At 38.7% G+C, this 21,716-nt stretch overlaps 2 protein-coding genes across 5 annotated transcripts in view; both read right to left on the reverse strand.

Moving 5' to 3' along the window:
- Positions 1-430: 430 nt before the first annotated feature.
- Positions 431-13,626, reverse strand: Tsp (Thrombospondin). The gene is made up of 17 exons (XM_014349778.2): positions 13,557-13,626; positions 12,521-12,621; positions 10,318-10,488; positions 10,023-10,249; positions 7,286-7,487; positions 7,126-7,211; positions 6,992-7,058; positions 6,504-6,708; positions 5,835-6,083; positions 5,537-5,690; positions 3,971-4,126; positions 2,551-2,932; positions 2,094-2,447; positions 1,787-2,014; positions 1,416-1,687; positions 1,041-1,278; positions 431-838 (listed from the first exon to the last, which is right to left on the reverse strand). The coding sequence occupies exons 2-17, from the start codon at positions 12,594-12,596 to the stop codon at positions 759-761; spliced, it is 3,147 nt and encodes a 1,048-aa protein (XP_014205264.2). The 5' UTR covers positions 12,597-12,621; positions 13,557-13,626; the 3' UTR covers positions 431-758.
- A 3,594-nt stretch (positions 13,627-17,220) lies between these two features.
- The window catches only part of AkhR (Adipokinetic hormone receptor), a 47,645-nt gene continuing 43,149 nt past the window's right edge, over positions 17,221-21,716 (reverse strand). For 3 of the 4 annotated variants that reach the window (XM_014349741.2, XM_014349743.2, XM_014349742.2), the window contains 6 exons: positions 21,348-21,496; positions 21,128-21,236; positions 19,947-20,154; positions 19,135-19,258; positions 18,906-19,038; positions 18,191-18,449 (listed from right to left, as the gene is read on the reverse strand). In XM_014349741.2, the coding sequence (XP_014205227.1) occupies positions 18,387-18,449; positions 18,906-19,038; positions 19,135-19,258; positions 19,947-20,154; positions 21,128-21,236; positions 21,348-21,496 (786 nt within the window). In that variant the 3' untranslated portion in view covers positions 18,191-18,386. Of the gene's footprint in view, positions 17,740-18,190; positions 18,450-18,905; positions 19,039-19,134; positions 19,259-19,946; positions 20,155-21,127; positions 21,237-21,347; positions 21,497-21,716 lie in introns of those variants that run through there. The other variant, XM_014349744.2, reaches the window with a different exon arrangement.

A 21,716-nucleotide genomic window follows, 5' to 3' on the forward strand; every position in this document is an offset into this window, starting at 1 on the left:
TTAGCAAGGCGAGAAACAATAATACAATTAAGAATAGAGAGAACAGATGTATGAGAATTGATACCAATATTATAACATTTTCTGCGTCAAACGCCTCGTTAAGCTTTCAATCACTCAGGTTTTCGCATTATTGTAATCGATCAATCAAGTTTTCTTGATTTTTTTCTTTCGCCATCTTCTTTTATTATTGTTATTCCAATGGTTGATTTTTTTTTTTTGACATTGATTCAACGCTGAGCAAAACTATACAAAGGGAAAACAATCGAGTGATACTCGATGAAACATTGTAAAATGTTGTACGTCAACCCCTCGAGGATTTTCTTATGTTTACGTTAAACACTCGCAGATGCATTAGGTATACACCTTTTTTTTTTTTTTACCTATTTTACAAAATGTCACTCCTGATTATTTGTTCCTCTATTATTTTTTACCTTCGAATAAAAATAAATTTCTTTGGAAAAAAAATGTACAAAACAACATGAAATGTCCTTGTCACTCATCTCACACGTAGCTCCTAGTGCACTCGATTAAAACGATATCATTATCGTTAGCCATCAGACCAAAATTTATATTGTGTATCGGCAAACTCAGGTATACGCATATATATTATATATGCGTATGCATGAGTTTGTTTGGATTTGCCCTCTCAATAAGTTGCATGGTGGGCTGCGAACGGCACTACCAAGTAAGTGTAAAATTGTCTTTTGGGCAACGACGTCAGAGAGAAGTTATACTTGGCCGAAAGATTGTGCGTTGGCTCACGGACGATTGTAGTCGGTATGTACGAGTGTCTGTATATTCGGAGGCAGTGTGCGGTACACCTCGTAAGGAACAGTTTCTGCAAATCAAGTAAAAATTAAAAAAAGATTAATGGGTGTGTAAGTTACAACTGTGCCGTTCAATTAATAAACAGTTGAAAGTTATTTGATACTGATTTTAAAATTGCATTCTCTCGACACATTTATATAAACTTAACTCTTGCGATTAGAAAAAAAAAAAAAAAAAAAAATCGGTATGTAAAATTTTCATTTTTGGCTCACCTTTACACGAATATCTGAGATTCGACCAGAGGACCATTTGCTGCGAAAATGCAAAGACACCGAGTCTTCCGCCCTTCAGAGTCGAGTCGAAATGATTACCAGAATCGGCAATGAGTCTTTGTCCCTCGTATATCCACAATCTAATCAAACCGATCCTCGGCCTGTGGATCAATCGCCACCTGTATGACGTGTACTGTTTCCAGCCGACCTTACGCGGATCTTTCCACAACAGTTTAACCTAGTATACAATCACATTTAACAAGTCGATCTTTTATCATACGATAAATTTTACGCTCAAGTAATCTACATTATAGTTATTGTGTGGCTTCGCGTAAGTAAGTAGGTACATTGGAATTGATCAAAAAGTTGGCGAACCTGTTCGCGAGTGTTGCCCGTGTGCCAGAGGCTGTTGCGCATGATTTCCCCAGGGCCGGTTTTCGAATCGACGAGCTTCAGTTGGATCCCGGTCTCGGCAACAGCTCGAAACGGTTTTGGTTCCCAGTAAGTTTGCAAAACCTTTTTCCACATCACCGTGTAAAATTGCCGGGTGTTTTGGTAAGAGAATACGAAGCCAACGTAGTCATCGTCAATGTCTGTGTTGACGAAGAACGTGCCCTCGAAATCGACCCCGCTGAAGCTATCCAATCCTTGTCGTTCAAACATACAACATACGCGCATCGCGTTATAGATGTGACAACGATGTGCAAATTTTGTAGTTGTATAGTTATTCATGCGTATTTATTTACCCACGGCGATTCCGGGGTCGCTGTTCATCGTCTGGTAGATCTCCGAGCCGTTGTGGTGTATTTCCCAAATGGGATCCTCCTGAGTCTTGCCGTAGGGATCGAGAGCGATGGTGTCGTACTTGCGGAAATCCGTAGCCCAAACTCGGCTGTTGTTCGGGCAAATGTCCACGAGATTGGCCACCTGATCGTTGTCATTGTCGTCGTAACAGGCATCGCCGATACCGTCGTCTGTGAGTCGCGCAAAAGCCAGTAGCAGGTATTGATCATGGATCAAGGGGTTGGGTATAACCGATGGGACAAAACTCACTGTTTGTATCCGCTTGATCGGGATTCGCCACGTAAGGGCAATTGTCACGCTCGTTGGGAACAACGTCGTTGTCCGCGTCGTCGTCGCACTCGTCTCCGATCCCATCGTTGTCCGAGTCCGTCTGGCTGGGATTCGGATCGTTGATGCAGTTGTCGATGTCATCCTGAATCCCGTCTTTGTCTCGATCGGTGTTGTTGTCGCAGACGTCGCCCACCCGATCCCCGTCCTCGTCCGCCTGATCTGGATTCGGGCTTCGCGGGCAATTGTCGCACACGTCGCCAATACCGTCCCGATCGGTATCCAACTGATCCTCGTTCCAAGTCTTGACGCAGTTGTCTTCGTCGTTGGGCACACCTGCCGCAATTGTTCGAGTATGATTTTTTTTTTTTTTTTTCCTCCAAGTAGAACTACCAAATTCAAGAATCCACTGCATGTCTCAATGCCATACAATACGTACCATCGTCGTCGATGTCGTCGTCGCAGGCGTCCCCGAGACCGTCGCCGTCCGTATCGTGCTGGTCCCTGTTCTTGACGTACGGACAATTGTCACAGACATCGCCCACATCGTCCGGACCCTCCCGATCGCTATCCGCTTGGTCGCTGTTGGGGACCAGTGGACAGTTGTCCGATAGATTGAGCACGTTGTCGTTATCGGCATCGTCGTCGCAGGCATTGCCGAGGCCGTCGGCATCCGCGTCTTCCTGGCCGCTGTTTGGTGTCTTTGGGCAGTTGTCGGCTCGGCAGCGTTGGTCCTGACAATCGAGACTATCGTCCGGGTAGCCGTCGCTGTCCGAGTCGGTGCCACAACTTTGGCCGTCGCCCGCCCAGCCGACGTTGCACTACAATGGTCCACACAACATATGGTTTTTCTCTTTTTTTTTTTTTTTTTTTTTTTTTTTCTTTTTTACCTGAATGCATGTCTATAATAGGGTGTTGTGGTCGCTATTGCCGTGTGTCGCGCCAGGATTTCGCGGAGGGCCAAGTTTTGTTCCGTTCGATAGACGCCGAAAATCACTAGCGATTCATTGATTTACTTATACAATGTAAACGCGGTACTTATTGCAGATTAATAATTATTGTGAAAGTTTGATGGTACTTACGATTTGTAGTTAACTCGTGAAAACCAAATGCGGCTTGTGGTACGGGCGACGCCGAGGGGGTCCGAGCAGCCACCATCACCTCCGTAAGGAAAACCTCGACTTTATTTGCCTCAAACCGAAATGCTATTTATTTAATTTTTTTAAATTAATTTATTTGGAATTACAACAAATGAGTAGTTATGAAGAAAAAAAAAAAAAAAAAGAAGAAAAAAAAGTTACAGATAACATTACGAAAAGTTTTTTAATCTTTTCTACCTACTTGCACATCAAAATTTAATTTGCTCATTCGTGCGTTGAAAGCTCGACTTTTTGCCAGTTTTGTAATCCATCTTGTCGATGAACTGCCAACCTGATCTAAATGCATCGCCATTGTCGTATTTAATAAGTATGGCTCGTAACTCGTTAAAGTCTGGTTTTTAAGTAAAAATTCATTAAAAGTTGATCAAAAAAAGCATTTCGTTGGTGGAAAACTATTGAAGTCTCTAGTTGATAAATCCATATAAATTTTTTTTTTTTTTTTAATATATGTTGCCAATAACTTTTTGTCTATTCCAAATCTAAATATAGGTATGTTTGCAAATGACTGCTCAGATCCCCTCAGCGTTCAAACTCAAGCTGTGATTACGAATCGTGATTATTTGTAGATCATAAAATTATTACCGATAATGTCGACAACAGCAAGGACAAAAATAGCCACGACGACAACAACAACAACAACAACAACAACAACAACAACAAAAATAAAAAGAATATCGAGAGAGTATGAGTGATGATTACCCTGCAAGAGTACTGATCGAGAGCGACACAGATGCAGTCTGCATGTTGATCACACCTTGTAATACCATCGGGGCAGACGTCGTGTGTAATTGGGTGGCAGCCTATTGTTTGATTGCCGATGAAACCAGTTTTGCATGCACCGCACCTGGCTGTTCCCTGAGAAAATATTCTTTTACACTTTCCTTCGTTAAAATTTGGACCACATCGGCTCAGCATGTCTCCTCTCGTTACGCTTGTCGATATATTGTATACGTCACTTGGGCACGCGTATACACTTACTCTGTGGAGTCTTGATCGTATCCTCGAATAAGTCGTTCTCGGTATTTAATTTTTTTTTTTTTTTTTTTTTTTTTTCCCATGACCCAGTAGAACTTTAATATTACGGCTAAATGAGCATTTTTATACAATATATCAGCAAACTTTGCTTACCTTTAAACCTAGCCTTAACAGAGTGAAAATGAGGACAAGTATAGAAAATCACACAACATAGTAAGTTAATGTTCTCATACAGAGACTTGAAAGACTTAAATCAAAGAGAAAATTTAAATTTTTAAGTACTCACTTCCTTCATTTGATGACGTTCAAGTTTTTTTATGTTTGTCGTACTACTTATGTGCCACGTGGCTATTTACCACGAGCGAATTTCATTTCAGTACTTGGATTACGCGAATTATTACTCAGTTTTGCAAGTAAACGAGCGTTGTTTTATTTTTCATGTTATACGTATTACAAATTTTACAACGCATAACTGTTTCAGGAGCTAATTCATTATAGGTGTACGAGTGCATCATACTTATATATGTATACACTTGTTAATAGAATTAGCTATTTACTAATTAATTTCAAATAGATTCTGCTGTAGAGTTGGAAATGGATAGATAGAGAGACAGAAAAATGAAACAGTGTCCACTTATATACTTATACATATTTCGGTTTGGTGTTTATTGTTGAACGTGAGTATGAAGGTAAATAAGATGACGTTTAAAATCGTAAGGAATAAGTAAAACATAAGAGTTTACGTGTATACTTATGTAATAATAATAGTAGTAAGTGGAGCAATAAATAACAAATATTATATATTAGATTGTAACTCTGGTTAGAAAATTATATTTAATAAAAGATGAATAGAATTACGGTAACTTTGATGCGTTTGATTAGTCTTCCGCATAAATGTGCATAGATTTCGAATGGCCATAAAAATAACGTATAAATATATGCATAAGTGTAACCTAGCTGAAATTTATGATACAATACTGCCCGTGCACGCAGGGAAAACTATTTTTTTTTAATGATCATAATCTGTACACCGTGCATACCATTATAATAGAGTAATAATAAATAATTTATATATGCGTGTGCGTGTAAAGTATAGATGTGTGTATGCATTGTAAAAGTAAGAGTCGTGGATAGGTTATGGGTATATGTTACCCGTAGACACGTGTGAGCGTATAAAGTGTCCGATATTATTGCGCGGCTGAGTCAGTACCTACTTGGGTATACTCGTCATCGCGTTAATTTTTATTCTCGTAAGCAATTAAGTATAACCCGTGCTCAAGTGCAAGTCACCTCGGAGTTGAAGCAGTCGGAGTTGTCGACGCAGCCACCGTTGTCGTCACCGCACGGATCTATCCTGTGGCAGAACTGGCGATGGGTGCGAGCGTAATCTACACCCCGGCCCTCCGACACGTTGCCGGTCATACCCTCCGGACAAGAGTCGCACCTACACGGCCGAGGAAAAACAAAAGGAGCCAATAATTGGTACTTATAAGTACTCGGTCGCTTGCAATATAGGAAAACAAATATATTATATACCTATTAATCTTGAGATGGGAGGGGCGAGGTGGAGAGTAAACATGCAACTTACCTGTATCCGGTGTCGAACTTGTAGCAGCGGACGCCCTGCCAGCAGGGCTTGGCGAGGTCGCATTCGTCCTCGCGCATGCAGTTGAGCCCGTTGCCGGTGTACCCGGTGGGACAGCCACCGCAGCGATAGTACGGCGGGACGCTCTGTTGGGTGCAGCCCACGTTGGGGAAGCACGGGTTCGGCTGGCACCCGTTTATCCGCTCGCAGTGCTGCCCGTTGCCCGTGTAGCCGCGCGGACAGGGACCGCACCTTCAATCAAATTGGCACACGTTTCAATATGGGTATACATAAGTACCTACACTCTTTTTGCGCGCTTTACTCTTCTCCCGAGCCGATAAATACATCAGGTAAGTAAGTATATGTGTTTTATGTTAAAATCCTTGCCACCTTTCGGACAACACATTACTTGTCCACCTCAACCGACGCACTTCGAACAAAAGAGCTTTTGACCCCCTCTTTCAGCCAAAAGTCATAGTTCAATTGATGTTCGATTATTCACAATTTTAATCGAGTTGTATATTATACATGCCGCGAGTTTTTTTAGGGACAAAACCAACAAGTAATTGTTAACCCAAAAAATGGATGATATTATAAATTATACATAGGTATACGTTTTTTATACACCCAATAAAAAATGAGACGCGCTAATTTATGATGCGACCAACTCACGTGAAGCCAGTGGCGGTGTCCATGCAGTCGACCCCCTCGAAGCAAGGATTGTCGGTACAGCCGGGGTACCTGCGGCAATTGCGCCCGTCGCCGTAGTAGCCGGTAGGGCAGCGCAGGCACTGAGGCCCCGCGGGTCCATCGCGACACTCTGCCCCCGGGAAACACGGCGAATTGTACCGGCAGCTGCGAGGCGGCGGCGGCGGAGCTGCAAAAACCATCCCTCGTACAACAAGCATTGCAAGCATATACGGTTCATACTCGTACAATACTATACTACGCATAAATAATCTAAACTATACGGGCATACGCATGGGTATATTTATACAATCGTATAGGTACAGGCTTGTGCTACGAGTATTCATTTTGTACTTGAGCAAATTTTTACATTCCAATGGTTGGTCAAATTGCGGTTTCGATGGGTACATACCTAGTAGAAAAAAAAATTGCCCTGGTTTCAATAGTCTTTTTCTTAGACAATGGTCACTTACGTGTTGGTTTTTCGTGGCAGGCGGCACAATTTTCCAGCAACTCTCTGATGCGCTTCGTCTCGACCAGCTGCAACAAGTACATGCGTTACGAAAATAAATATGTATACGTAACTGGTCCGATGCGCAGAACTTACGTTCGAGTCGAGTTTCGTCCACATTTTTTTTATGGCGTCGATGAGGAGGTTCAAGGTCTTGGCCATCATCTCATCGGTGTAGCAGCCTTCATGAAAAACGCCAAATGTCCCTTGATCATCAAAATACTGATAGCTTACTTGAATTATATGTACTACGTACCGTTTGGGTCGACAAGAGCCGGAAATTCGCCGGGAATGTCGCCCCTTCGTCTTACCCTCGTCGAATTGGCAGAACTGTTGAGGTCGTGGTGTTGGTGGTGATCCACGTCGTCCAGAGACGTGGCCCCACAGTTTTCTTTGCGCACCGCCTCTTCGATCTCGGATTCACCGTAAATCCTGACTCTGTACCTCCGCTCCCGAAACTGCGTAAATACAAGAATAATATTCATTTTTTTTTTTAACTTTGAAATGCAAAAGCTTATATGTAAGAAGAAATCGGCAAAGGTCTTCGATAAACATAGTTGAGGCTCTGCCATCGAGTATATGAAATTTGACAGGAAATTGTCCACTGTGTTTTTAGGCTTAATAATGTTATCTTTGATAAACATAGGTACTTTGAAACAGTCCACATCCATTCATGACGACGATACCATTTTTCATACATGACCGTTCCCGGGGGCGTGAGTAACTAATGCGTGTTTCGTCGCCCTTTCCAGTCACGTGTATATGAATAAGACGCATTGAAATTTCTGAAAAAATCTTTCCCGCGTATCTTAAATAATGTGCGTGTCGCAGCGAATTCAATTCCCAAGATAGAAAAACATTTTTTAATCGCAAATGCAACGCAGGTGGGCAGTGATTTATACGCGAATCTACATTGAAACTGATTTTCTCGTCGGTAAATGTGTACAGCTATAGGCATGAAGCAAGTTGGAAAGTTTTGATTTTTTTTTTTTTTTTTTTTTTTTTTTTTTTTTTTTATTAGTTGATCTACCTATTTTTACTAAAATTGTCCACTCTCGCTGTTGTGTTGTCTGTAGATTTTTATTTATCAATGCATACATGTAACCTAATACATGCATATTGATCAAATTGATGTGAATGAATGCGTCTTAATTAAGACGACGGTCCTATAATTTCAAAATATCCTTTTTTTTCCACATGGATCCTTATGATATTACATTTCAATAATTTGTCAAATTTTATAAAATTAAAGAAAAAAAACTCTCTGAATTGCTTTCAAAACCAAAACGTAACTCATTGCAAGATTTTTATTTAAGGGTCTCGTTAGGTAACAAATCAACGTGTAAACTTAAATAAGAGGTTTTCTGAAGATACACCGTTTTTCGATTTAAAAATCTCTGGCCTTTCTCAACACAAGCGAAATCAGTAGGTGTAACTTGATTTTTCTTCTAAATTTGAAACAGTTTTGTTGTTGAAGAAAGAATAAGTTGTGCTCATCACCAATGACTCCTTAATGCAACAGAGTCGATACGTACATTAGTATTAGGTACGAAGCTATTCGTTACTTGATTAATAACCACCTGTACTTGTCATCGAGCCAATTTGACATCGGGTAGGTAGGTAGGTAATTGCGTAACAAACGAGGACATTATGCATCATTATTTTGCCGTCTACTATACCGTTTTGCATGTACCCACTCACACACACATAAGTACATCAAAGCTCTTTTAACGCATAGATTATGCGTAATGCGTTTTTGATGGGTCGTTTTACTATACATTATATACTACTGGTATACCTACATGTCAAATATGTAACTTTGATTATTTAGATGTAGAAATTCGGATCACTCCCAATATTTGCGATTAATGTTGTCGAATAATGAAGTAACATGAGCTTTCGGTACTAAAATTCAAGTAATCTACAGTTGGTCAAATACTGAACACAATATGCGTAACCTCGGTCTTCTATAATACATACACCAGGGGCTCGATAAAAATAGAATTAAATTAATTTCAACATAATAATGCTTGCCCCACACTTTACCGAGTAAAATAATAATTAAATGAAAAAAAGGGGGACATTGGTATAATTACGTGATACGCGCTACGCGGCGAATAGTTTGAGTTAATGTACGCGCATACCCATTAGCCGCGCGTGCAGGTTCGCGAGCGCCGTATTTGGCGATACCCCGTCCCACGGATGGCCGAGCATATAATTTACCTATATACGGTAAAAGAAGAAGCAGCAGTAGCCTATTGGACCATCGAAGCAAAAAAAAAGTAATACTTGTAAATAATAGTCGTGGGATGCCAATGGCCTTGGAATAATAGTAAAGCTGCTTGATGCGATGGCGAAATAGTTGGACGATTCGGAGGTGCGATAAGCGCGACGTAACGAGAGAGCCGCAGAAGAGCGAGTACAGCTTGCCCTTGTCGGGTACAAATTGTTTTACCCATTGCGCGAGCTCACTGTGACTATAGCGTTTCATCGTTAGTTATATATCTTACACTACGGTGACTCGAGTTTACTTTGAACTGACGCGTCGGAAAAAAAAAAAAAAAATTGCTACTATTGATAAATGCTATAACAAGCTAAGGTAACACTTATACCTCTTTAAGTTATAGTTGAAGCGTAAAATTTTAATCATACCCAGGGTGGGTGGCTAATGAGAGTTAGTATATAAGTATTAACATAATAATAACGATCGTTGCAGTAGGAAGGTAATTTCCGGTCTGGCTCACCCGCGGTAAAATAAGATCAATGCCCAATGATCAAGATTGCGCGCCGCTGTAATGGAACAATGCACTCGCTCATTTTAGCTCTTAAGTAGTACTTGAATACATATTTGTCATAGTGGGCCGTTAGACGACGCAATTAATGGTTTTGTACTTGGAGACAGTAAAAAAAACTGGAGATCACCTGTGAGTGTAGGCGTTGATAATATAATGTTTAATAGTATAATATTTTGTGTGTGTGTAATATAGTCTTACCACTTCGAGGTGCTGCAAGTCGCCGGTACTTAGAGCCATCTGTCTGGGACTCCTCCTGAGGACGAGCTCGCCCTGGCGCGCACAGTCGATGTAGATCTCGACCTTGGCGGCCAGCGGCCGTTGGCTCACCACCAATACTATGCTCCTAAAGGGCTCGGCGATGTTCAAGCTGTCGGCGACCAGGTGCTCCCGGTGTGACTGCTTATCCTCGACTTCTTCCACGATAACTGCAACAGTTGGGATCATCATTGTCGTCGTTGTTGTTCATATTTATCCCACCATTGTGATCACCTACCTCTCCTGGACCGTCTGTCGATCATGAGAACGAACTTGAATTTTGAATTCGGGTGTTGGGCTGCGAAAAACGTCTCGATGCTGTTTATTGGCTTTTTTCTCGACTTGAAGTGATTCACAGCGATGGCAAACTTGTCGTCCATCAGGGCTTCCTCTAGACTTTTCGTTAGTTCTTTTAACACCCAAATAATAATGAATAATTATATAATCGTCATCAGCATATTTTTAAAACATTGTGTTACTTTGCTATTTCAAGTGCACTACGAGAAAATTTAAAATTTTACATATTCCATCTCAAATAAAGTACATTTTTATTTGATTAAAGCAGTTGAAGTAACTTTGTCGAATTCAGTGATATATAATTTTAGTTGAAATCGTTTGGTCAGCGTAAAAAACTTCAATTTTTTAGTTGATACATATATGGTATGAAAGGTGTCTTTTTTGTTTATTACTATACTGTAGTGTATCTAAACATCAGTCGTCGCGGGATTTAATAAATAAATTTAAAAAAATAATGATTTTAAATTAACACGTTTAAAGTTTGGTTATGAAATACAATGAGTTTTTTTTTTTTTTTTTTAATGTGAACACCACGCGCAAAAACGTAAGAATAACCTAATACTTGATTGGAAATTGGGACAGTAAAAAAAAGTGCTTGTGAAAATACAAAAAAAAAAAAGTAAAAAAAAAGAATGGTTCAAGTCGCCAGAATCAAAATGGCTTTGTCTAGTTGAGCGGCTTTCTTCACTTATGCGATGTATATCTATATTGAAAATTGGTTCTTGTCAGTATAAAAGCGCGCAAATCCACTTTTTAGGAATTTTGTATGAAACATAGTTACTCATTGGGACCAATGTTTGCATGATCGTTACGTCCTTTTTTTTATAACAATGAGTGCAACAAAGTAGGTAAATCGATTTTTTATTGCTATAAAAATTTCTGAATCCGAGTGATTACACCCACGCGCGCACGTGTTAGGTACATTTGTTATAAAACAACGAAGCAGTATATTATAATATGTTGCACGCCTATGGGTAACAATACAATAGGATCGCACTAAACAAGTATATGTATTTATAAGCAGAGCATAGGTAGGTATATAGGTATCCATCCACATGTGTCGAGTTGACTGACCCGGCGTCTCATGTGCTCTCGGCAGATATACTCACACTCGGTTTTTCCTTCTCGAGAGACAAGTCACATTGTAGGACGGGTTTCCGACTCGCAATACGTCAGAATCGAGGAGACCAAGAGTCGACAGGTATATAGGTGGTGTATCTACCACTGTGCACAACCACTTTGTACGAAAACCAAGCAAGCTGGCATTATAATGCTTTGCATCAGAGAGCTCGATAAATGCTCCAATAATAACTCCTCCCCCTTTTTAATCTAGTTCTTTTTTTTTTTTTCTTTTTTTAAATATAGTAAACGCTATACAGGTACATATTACTTTTATAATTAGGTTTTCTTTTTTATTATGATTAATTTTTTTTTTTGTTCACAACTACATTTAATAAAAACGCTGACGTGCACTTCGACATGATGATCCATTACGATTTTTCAGGCCATACCTCATTTTATTATGCACACTTTTATCGAGTCATCCGAAGTAAGTAGTTATCGGAACGTCTTGGCACACGCGCGAGTTTCATAAAAGTTATGTGATAAGTACGCGCATAACGAATGCATAACTTAATCTTACATATGATACGATCAGGCCACAATCAGGGGCCACAGGAGAAAGACGATCGACAAACTCTTATAGGTACTTACATGATCTTATGGTATTGGGGATCGGAGGAGAAGGCAAACGAGTGACGAGATCTGTTGTCTTTCCGTTTGTCGTTTGAATATATACTATACATGTCTAGGTACATAAAATTGTAGTGTAAATGTATACGAAGTAACTACTGTAAGTATACTTTTACAGTTGCGCAACGGATGACGAGAGGGGCTAATTATTTACTGGTAATTTTTCGGTGCTCCTGAAAAAATGTTCGCTCTAGTCGTCGTTTTCGTGGTTTTGAGGTAGACGCGAGCGTAAACTTAGAAGCTCGGAATGAACGAAATCTTTTTTTTTCATGCATGGGACGCACGCGCACTCGAAAGCTTATACATGTGATTATTATATCATTAATGAGGAAAAGAGAGGAAGAGTAGGAGAGAGAGAGAGAGAGAAAGAAAAAGTTTTTTTGTTGACTTACCCTCGTCGGGCGCGAGGCTCGAGCTAGAAATAGTGACGAGCGCCACGAAGAGCAGGAACGCGGCGACGCCTCGCATCTTGCCGGAAATGTGCTCGGCCGATCTGTACCCAAAATACAGTTCATGGCTCTTTTCGTGAATTATATGCCTAATTAATCACAGCTTGCGCTGCTTCTGCTGTTTTACTATGTATATACATATACACGTGTGTCTGTGTGTGTGTGTGTGTACCTATACCTATACCTATATATATATATATAACTCGGGTTACCACATTCAAAGTAACCCAGAGCATAAACATTTCACGCTCTTACAGCTATACTTACGTGTTCGTTATATTTACAAATGTTGAGTGGAAAATGAGAAAGACGTACGGAAAATTGTTTTTTTCCCTCTGACCGCGTGATACGAAAAAAAAAAAAAAATTTGAAAACAAATCCACAAAGTTGAACGCAACTTGTACTTTGTACACATATTTATGCGTACTAGATAAGCCGGGCTTGGTTACTTACTTTTAACTACATAGTCCATAACAACAGTAAAAAAAAAAAAAAAAAAAAAAAAAGTATAGAAATAAAATAATACTACAGGCTTAACGGCTGATTCATCTCGAGGGAAATCACTAGCGCGAATGTTGAATTGAATTGAATCGAAGACATCCACGTTCCACTCAAGAGAATGATACATGCCAGTTGTACATAATACACTACACTTGTAGATTCCTTTTGGACACAGCGCGTGTGTAAATTGTAAAAAATGATTAGGTATAGGTACACATAATATATAGGCATGGGCGCACTAGGTGGCGATTGAGGAATGCAGTAACTCGATGTAATTGCGTGTTAATATAAAAGTATAGAACGAGAGAGCAAGCACAACTTTCTTGTGTACAGAATTAAAAAAAAAAAAAAAAAAAAACAAGCAATGCCAGTAATCAGCAGCAGCGAATCGATTAGTTTGAAGGATAGTGTTCGAATTTACCCGCGGATGAAAACAAACAATCGCGTGGATCGACGCGCACAGTACTCGCACACCCACCTTCTCGCAGCAGTGAGGGTACCAAGTCTAGGTACTAGGGATATATATATATATATATATATATCCGGAGTGCGCCTCGGCGAGGACTATCCCGCGACGCCACTACCTAGGTCGTGTACACCCAAGTGGTCTGGAAGCCGGTGGGTCGGCCGCGCGCGGTTTTATACGGCGCCCACACGACCACGAGTTTATATATGGAGCTCCCTCTTTCTCGCTCGCGTCCCTGCTCCCGTATATACTTAACTCCTTTTTCCTGTTTTACACTTGCTTTGCGAGACACGAGCGCTGGATGCCCTTTCCTCCTCTCAAACGACCATACACACCTACACATACAATCAACAGGGCTTTACTTTGTGTGTGAGTGCGTGTATATACCTACCACCCCCTCCCCTCGTCGCGGCAATCGCACGTATCCCTCGAGTTTTCACAAAAATACATCTTACGGCCTACCTCGTATGTATACTTAATACTCATATGCTTGGGTATTTATATTTTTGGGGCCAGAGTATATTATAAGGTACTCATATAGGCCTCTCTCCTCGTCATGGCCCATCATCGTCACCGGCCGCTTTTTCTCCCCATCTCTTGCGGTTGCTTTGGTCGCACACGATTTGCTCATTCGATGTGACGATGCCTAATATGCTGCATAATACATATATATATATATATTATATTCCCACTTTGATGCTCCAGGACAAAAGTGCAGAGCCCCTAATGCAGTTGTTCTGCACTCATCGTATACGGTGCGCCAAGGAATAGATTGCCAATCTTTTTTTTTTCATCTTTACCTACATCCCGATCGTTAATTGCCACGTTGTTGCCAACATTACACCACATAGGTGGAATATTATATATTCTAGGAACCTCATCAACTTTTGACTATGATAATTGTTTCAAGGAGCTACACTTGGTCGAGCGAATGGAGCGTCAAAATGGAAATTGCACCCCATAACATTCCCTATACTCACGAGGAAAAAAAAAATCGGTGAAATCTATTAATATCACTTAACCGGCGGACGTTCGTATACTTGTCGAGCTTGCGCGCTTGCATGAGTGCGTGCGTGTGAAAGAGCGCGAGGAAATCATAAGTGTACACTGAGCCACTTGGCTTTTTTTTTTTTTTTTTTTTTTTTTTTTTCTTCCATTTGCATAAACAAAGAACTTATGATGCAATAATTTATGTACGATCGCACGTAAATGCGCACGGATTACGGAGCAGATTTCCCCGGGGGAAAAAAAAATACGTATAGAGGTATAGAAAGAAAGTGGGAAAGGACGACGGTGAGTTCGAGCAGTGGGATTTCTCTCTTTATGTATTTTTTCTGATTTTCATCTCGCGTGCTTACCTTACTGCTATGCCAAAAAAGTACCTACGAGATCACACGGCACAGTCAGTAAGTCCAATATATATACGTTTTCTATGCGTTTACCCTTGGAACTTACCTTTAACTATATACATTGCAGCATGCACTACTTTATAGTTTTTTCCAAAATATTTGACAATTTTAAGGGGCACATCTCAAGATTCATCTCGTATTATTATGTACTAATTTTATTGTACCTACACACGTATACCTACGTAGTCCCGATACTTCTATATATAGTTTTGCGTTGAGTAATCTTTGAGTGTTGTTTATTTTCTTTATTTCCTAAAATAAGTACTTGAACAGCTGTACGATGACGCACACGACGCACAATGTATAAGCTCAAAATCATGCACCCTGCAATAACCTATTGTATGTACAGATACATCAATAAATGTAGCTTTTTCACTATCACGTATACAATATGCTGTTTCCTAACGAATGGGTATAAAGAGCTAACAATTTTTTCATATTTCGTGCCAAATAGAAAAAAAAAAAAAAAAGGGGGGGGGTGAAATAATTGTATCACGGAGGTTTCGTGACTGAATTTCCACACAAGAACAAAAGGAGTGGGGAAAAAAAAATTAGAATAATTTCAGGCGCGGCGCGTTCCACGCATCGGTGGTATCGGCCTTGCGCTCGCGAGTAACAGGTCGCGTGGGAAGCCGTATCCTTTATAAGGACACCACCATCATCGTCTCTTTTCGCCTCCTTTGCACAGCTTCAACCGTATAATATTCGCGTAACAAGATAATCATATACCTATTAACTACACTGTGCGGCAAACAAAACGCTTGTTCTTAATCCGGTAGTACCTATACTTTACGTGGCTGTGCAATTCGCAGTGTACTATATCGAGGATCAAAGAAAGAAAGGTTTCGGAGATATGTTTACTAGGTATCTATTGTACCAAACAAGACACAATCATTTCTATGAGACGCGACATGTATACGTTGATTTAATAAGCAAGTACTACGTATTATGTGGAAAAAAGCTCACCCAAGCATCAAGAGTACAATTATTCCACCATGTGTTTCAATGCATGCGACACTATGGTAATTTTTTTTTTTTTTTCTTACTTGACTGCCGAACAACACGATAAAAATAAGCTTAAGTACACGTCCAAAGAGATGACTTTTACCTACTTTATTTTTTTTTTATTTATTTATTTTTTTTCTTCTGTACTTGTATTACATGAACATCACGTTGCTGTTGTTGTTGTTGTTGATGATGAGTTTGTCACTTTTGCTCTGCAACAGTCAAGTTTCAACACAAAAGTGTATACTTTCGGCAATTCTTGACTTCTGTTCAGTTGGATGAAAAATCGACAGAGGAGCAATAAATAAATAAATAAATAAATAAATAAAACCAAACATTATAAAAAAAACAAAATTTTAAATTTGGTCGATTATAAGCAGCCGTCCTACGTGGGTGTACCCACTTACAGGTATTATTCTATTAAAATGCGTCAAGTTAACGAGCTCACCTTCGTTATGTTTGAGCTCAAAGCAGGAATGGGTCCCCTGCTTGCCTGTGTAGCTTTTTCCGTGCAATCGACGTTCGGTCGAGCGCGGCAGGCGAGCTGCTGGGGGACGAGGACGCGAGCAGGACCAACTCGTAGGCCGAGCTCGTAACGAGTCTCTGCTGGCTCGCCGACTCTTCCTGGACACAATATGACGTTGCCAGTTGGTACAGCTTAACCCACATATATTCTTATTATTATTGTATTACTACGAACTCCGCGCCACTCTTCGATTTCTCTCTTTTTTTTTTTTTTTTTTTTTCTGTTCCCGCGTTTATTGGATTTAATACCTACTTGTCGTGTCTCGTTTTTTCCTTCTCATCTTATTGATTGCCCCTTTATTCGATCAATTGGTCTCACTCTCGATATTAAACTCATCGTCAATGGTTACGTATATACATATATATATATATATATATATATATATATAGTTCCGTTTTTACCTAAATACGTAACCTCGAGTTTTGCAATAGTAATACTTATTACTATTTTAGTAACAGTTGGTAATTCCGCTTACGATGTTGTTTATTGTCAGTAGTGTGTTACAAGTTAATCTTCGAAGATGATGATTGGGGTTATATCTGACGCGTTAAACGTAAGCAAGAGTTTCATCAGGAAAGGAGATAATACGGTAAGGTGAAGAAAAAACGCAAAGTATGTCAGTATATATATGTATGTATATGTATGTATGTATGTATATATATATTATGTACACATAAATAAAACGAGATTCACATTAGCTTATGAGATAATTCATTAACGATACTTGGCACTAGGCGTTAATACAAGCATAACGATCATTCGTTGGTGACTGTATAAATAATAAATTATATGACAACGTTTCGATGCTATTTTTGCCTCCATCGTTATTTACTTAGATAATAATGATAATTTTATTGTAATGTATGCCCGCCGCTCGGGTCACGCGAGACTAGAACAACTCTTATTTTGCTCGAAGGGTCAATTCACGATTTTACCATTGTTTTCATTTAAATGTAGAATATGCATATAAGTACGTATTTACACTAGACGGTAATCGATTGTCTGTTTTTCGTTTTAATGTCAACCCGTCATGAAAGTGATAATATTAAGAGAGAACTTTTTCGTACACCGACTTAAACTAATACTTGAAAATTACAAATTATCGTCCGAGGTATGTCATTATATTCATGTATAGTTTATCATATATCCACAGTATATATAAAAAAAAAGTAAGGGATGAGTATTTATTTGGATACAAAGTCGTTTCCCCAAGTCTGGATCACTTTAGAGTGCGAACGTCCCACTTTCTGGTCACCTATAAAAGACACTTGTTTTATTGTAACTTGACGTGACTGTTCCATCGTGTGAGATTCGTGCATAATGTGATGCTTCACTTATTAAGTACCAAGTTGAAATGCAAAATAATTTTTTTTTCTCTCGGGGTTTTTACATCATAATCCTTTTTATATACATTGTTGAAAAAATCTGATTACGTATGTACATGTTTTCTTTTCTTCTTAAAGGTAAAATTACGAAAATGAAACCGAATATGATGTTTCATGATTGTTTTGATTCAATAAACATTATTTAAGAAAATCGGAAGATAAATTATCTTGAGGTTTTTTTGTTAATTTTGAATCAACATAAACTCGCCATCCTTGTAATAGGTTACCACTTTCCATGTTAATTCCACACCATTTATTTATTTACTTTTTTATGCAAGTATACTTGTAAGCGCAGTAATACAGTATGTTAACGTGATGGCAATTACGTTGTACATTTGACATAAGTGAACCAAGCTTTCTTGACTGCGAGTGTGTGCATTTTTCATTGACATAAAATGTGAAAAAATGAGACGATGATAAAAGTCATCAATAATTGTGACCGCTGGAAGAAAGTTCTGCAGAGTACGGGTGCTGCAGAAAAATCTGCCTGTACACTTGTTTCGCTTTTGCGACATCGTCAAGCGAGAAGCTTAATCGAGAGTGTCACTCGTGTTTCTAAGGTGGGCGCTCGTACCGGTGCCTACAACCAATGCAACAGAAAACCTATTCTTAACTGTACTGTACACGTAACAGCAATTATCGCTGATTTCATCATTTTTTTCCAAATGCTTTTTTATTTTTCGCTCAAACGGTGCGACAATGCTTTAATTACCAATAATTAATTATTAATGACTGTTATTCAAGCGATTAATTAAAAGCGCGAGCCCCTGTAAAGCATCGATGCAGTGATAAAGCAGACTTTCCTGTTATCTTTTTTGTTTTTTTTTTTTGTTTTGTTTTGTTTATCAATTAGGAAAGACGAGTTGGTTACTCTTGAAGAAAATGTGGTGAGAAGTTTCCATGTCAAGTGAGTTATGTGCATGTACGTGTGTTTCATATTAATTTTATCGAATCACCAATGTTACCAAGTGTTGCATAAAACATCACAAATTCGAAATAATAAGCTTACGATAGCAAGATAATTAAGTTAGCTCACCTTGTTACCCTTGCGAATGTTGAAGGCTCCGTAGACAACGGGATTCGCGCATGAGTTTGTGCAGGCGAAAAGAAACAGTCCTTTTTGTATGCGTATGTCGACTTTTTTTGCGGAATCTTGATCAATCCAGTACCTGCGAAACACCAAGTATCTCATTATCGTTATTACTATTTTCATAACTGAATTATTGTTAGCTTTTCTTTGTCTTTAAGATTATAGATAACATTACCACATGCTCATGACGTAATACGGTGTCCAGCAAATTAAGAAAACCACGACGATGATAACCGTCATTTTCAATGTCCTAGCCCTCGCTCGTCCCAGAAATCCTAGGGACGAACGCCTTATCCTATCTATACGACAATTTTAAAACACAAATAAAAATAATAATAAATAACTAAATTAAAAAGTAAGAGGTTTTTATATTTTTTTAACTACAAATAAAATCTTTCTATAAAACTAGATGTAATTAAAGATTTCAAAGTTTAAAACAACTAACTATTAAATTACATGCATGTATCGAATCAAAGATTTGATGTTTTTGTATCCATTAGTATGCAGTTACGGAGGCTTCAAATATTTTTAGATTCCAGTATTTATACGGTTCGAACATTTTTTTGTACTTATGTTGTATTGATCATTTTTAATTTTAATCAAGTTTTAAAATTTTACGGTGAATTATAATTCAATTTCCCCCTCCCCACTAATCGTATTTTTAATTCTTCATTAAAAAAAATAAATATTTTTAAAATCACGCATGACAACATTTGAATGTGCATCAAAATTTTTGCAATTTACATGTCAGTACTGTATTAGTATCATTAAAAGCCACTATAACGTAATAGATATCATTGCAGCCTTGATCGAGTCCGTATCATTGTGGCATTAGATAAAAACATCAATGTAAAAATACTGGCACCTATAATAAACAATGATCCGTTGAGGATCCTTACCGACCACTGTATGAATGTATCGTATAAGATTTTGAGTAGATAAGTATGTATATGTATACGTGGCACATGTATAGGTTTGTACGCTTACCAGAGTTAGAGTCCTGAGCCCTTCTGTACATCTCTGCGAGAATGCTGGTGTAAGTGTAAATGATGACAATCAGAGGAACCCAGTACATCATCACCATACCAAATAAAGAGTAAGTGAGCTCGTGAGTAAAACTCGGAAACGAGTTAAATGTGATGCATTGAGTGTACCATGTGTACTTTGGATGGTTCTCCACATGAAAAATTAACGCCTGTCACGGCCATGATTTCAATCATAATTTTTAAAACAATTTTTTTCAATAAATACTTGGAGGTACAAGTAAAATAAAACAAAACAAAAGAGAAGATGACCTTTTTTTTTAACTAGGAGTTTTACCGACGTATGTTTGGGGTTTAGACTTTTAAGATTTAGTTTTTAGTATATTTTTTCCTATTATCACATAATATAGGTGGCCAACTGTCGCAGTTTTTGAGTTGGAAGGGAAAGACTAAGTAGCGTATGTCTAGTGACGAAAAAAAAAAAAAAAAAAAAAAACAGTTTAAAGTCAACTGACAAACTTGTATACGTAAAATCCATAGATGCCGTAATAAGAGAACAATTTTTTTTTTTTTCAACTAAAAGTGAAAGCAAAGATGCAATATAAGATATCTCAACAAGGGCATAAATAAAATATTTCACGTATATACATTGAAGCATCAGTGGCGTTGCTGTGCTCAAGATAATGAGATAGCACCGTCATGTTGACAGGTATACGCTCGTACACGTACCTGTCATATTTTAACAACGCGCGCTGAATACTCGTTATATGATTTCAAAGTGAATCAAAGATGCCAGTAAGATTAACAATGTCAAAATTGTTCCGATAGGTGGATGTACTTCTAACCAAATTTAACGTATGCAAATGCACCCTTGCAGAACCGGGAGTTCATTCATCTCAAAAAAACATGGCACTTGCATGAAACAATTTTATTTGCGATTATCTATGGAGGACAAATAGGTAGTTATTTTCTTGACCAATGATCCCCGTTTTATGCGCGTGAGGTAACTCTCGCTCGATTATATTCGTCCAAAGTAATTGATACAATAGCCCCTTACAACATTTTGAGCTGACTGTTTCACAATTTCGCATCAAGTCAATGAGAAATACTTTGTGTTTTTTTTTTTCCTGCGATCGAGTCTAGTTGTACTAAGGATAGATCTTTATTTGCAAAATGAAAAATTACCTGAGGAGCCGAACAGAGTGTCGATAGTACCCAAGCACCGGAAATCATGTACCTTCCCCTAGTTTGATCAATGTCGATCATCTGGAGCGGTCTCAGTACCGCGTGATACCTACAAGCGAAAAAGAAAAAAAATAATAATAATAAAAACATACAGAAATAAACAAATGAAAACTATAGAGCGAGCAAAAAAAATCGTAAAGTAAATTCCTGTAAAGATCACCTGTCAACGCTGATGCAGACCAGAATAAAAGAGGACAAATAGAGGCCAAACATTCGGAAGAAAGCCATTAGTCTGCACATCGTGTCACCGGCCTTCCACTGCACTGTAAAAGCCCAAAATATGTCCAGGGGCATCATGAGAAACGTCACCTGTAAAAAGTATCGTATACATACATACATATATGTAATTTTTTTCAATCGAACGATATTACATACTAGATAATTGACGTATAATTAATTCAAGTATAAACATGTATGAATATATTTTACATGCAGTATCTAGAAATTAAAAAAGCGCCTTTGCTGCGACTATAATGTACAATAGACATGGGAGAAAATTAAGCTGTACACGGCGAATAAATAGCACAGT

Source organism: Copidosoma floridanum, unplaced genomic scaffold, assembly GCF_036245765.1.
Source record: "Copidosoma floridanum isolate Cflo_tuat_1 unplaced genomic scaffold, Cflo_Japanese_pri ptg000013l, whole genome shotgun sequence".
Classification (NCBI taxonomy): domain Eukaryota; kingdom Metazoa; phylum Arthropoda; class Insecta; order Hymenoptera; family Encyrtidae; genus Copidosoma; species Copidosoma floridanum.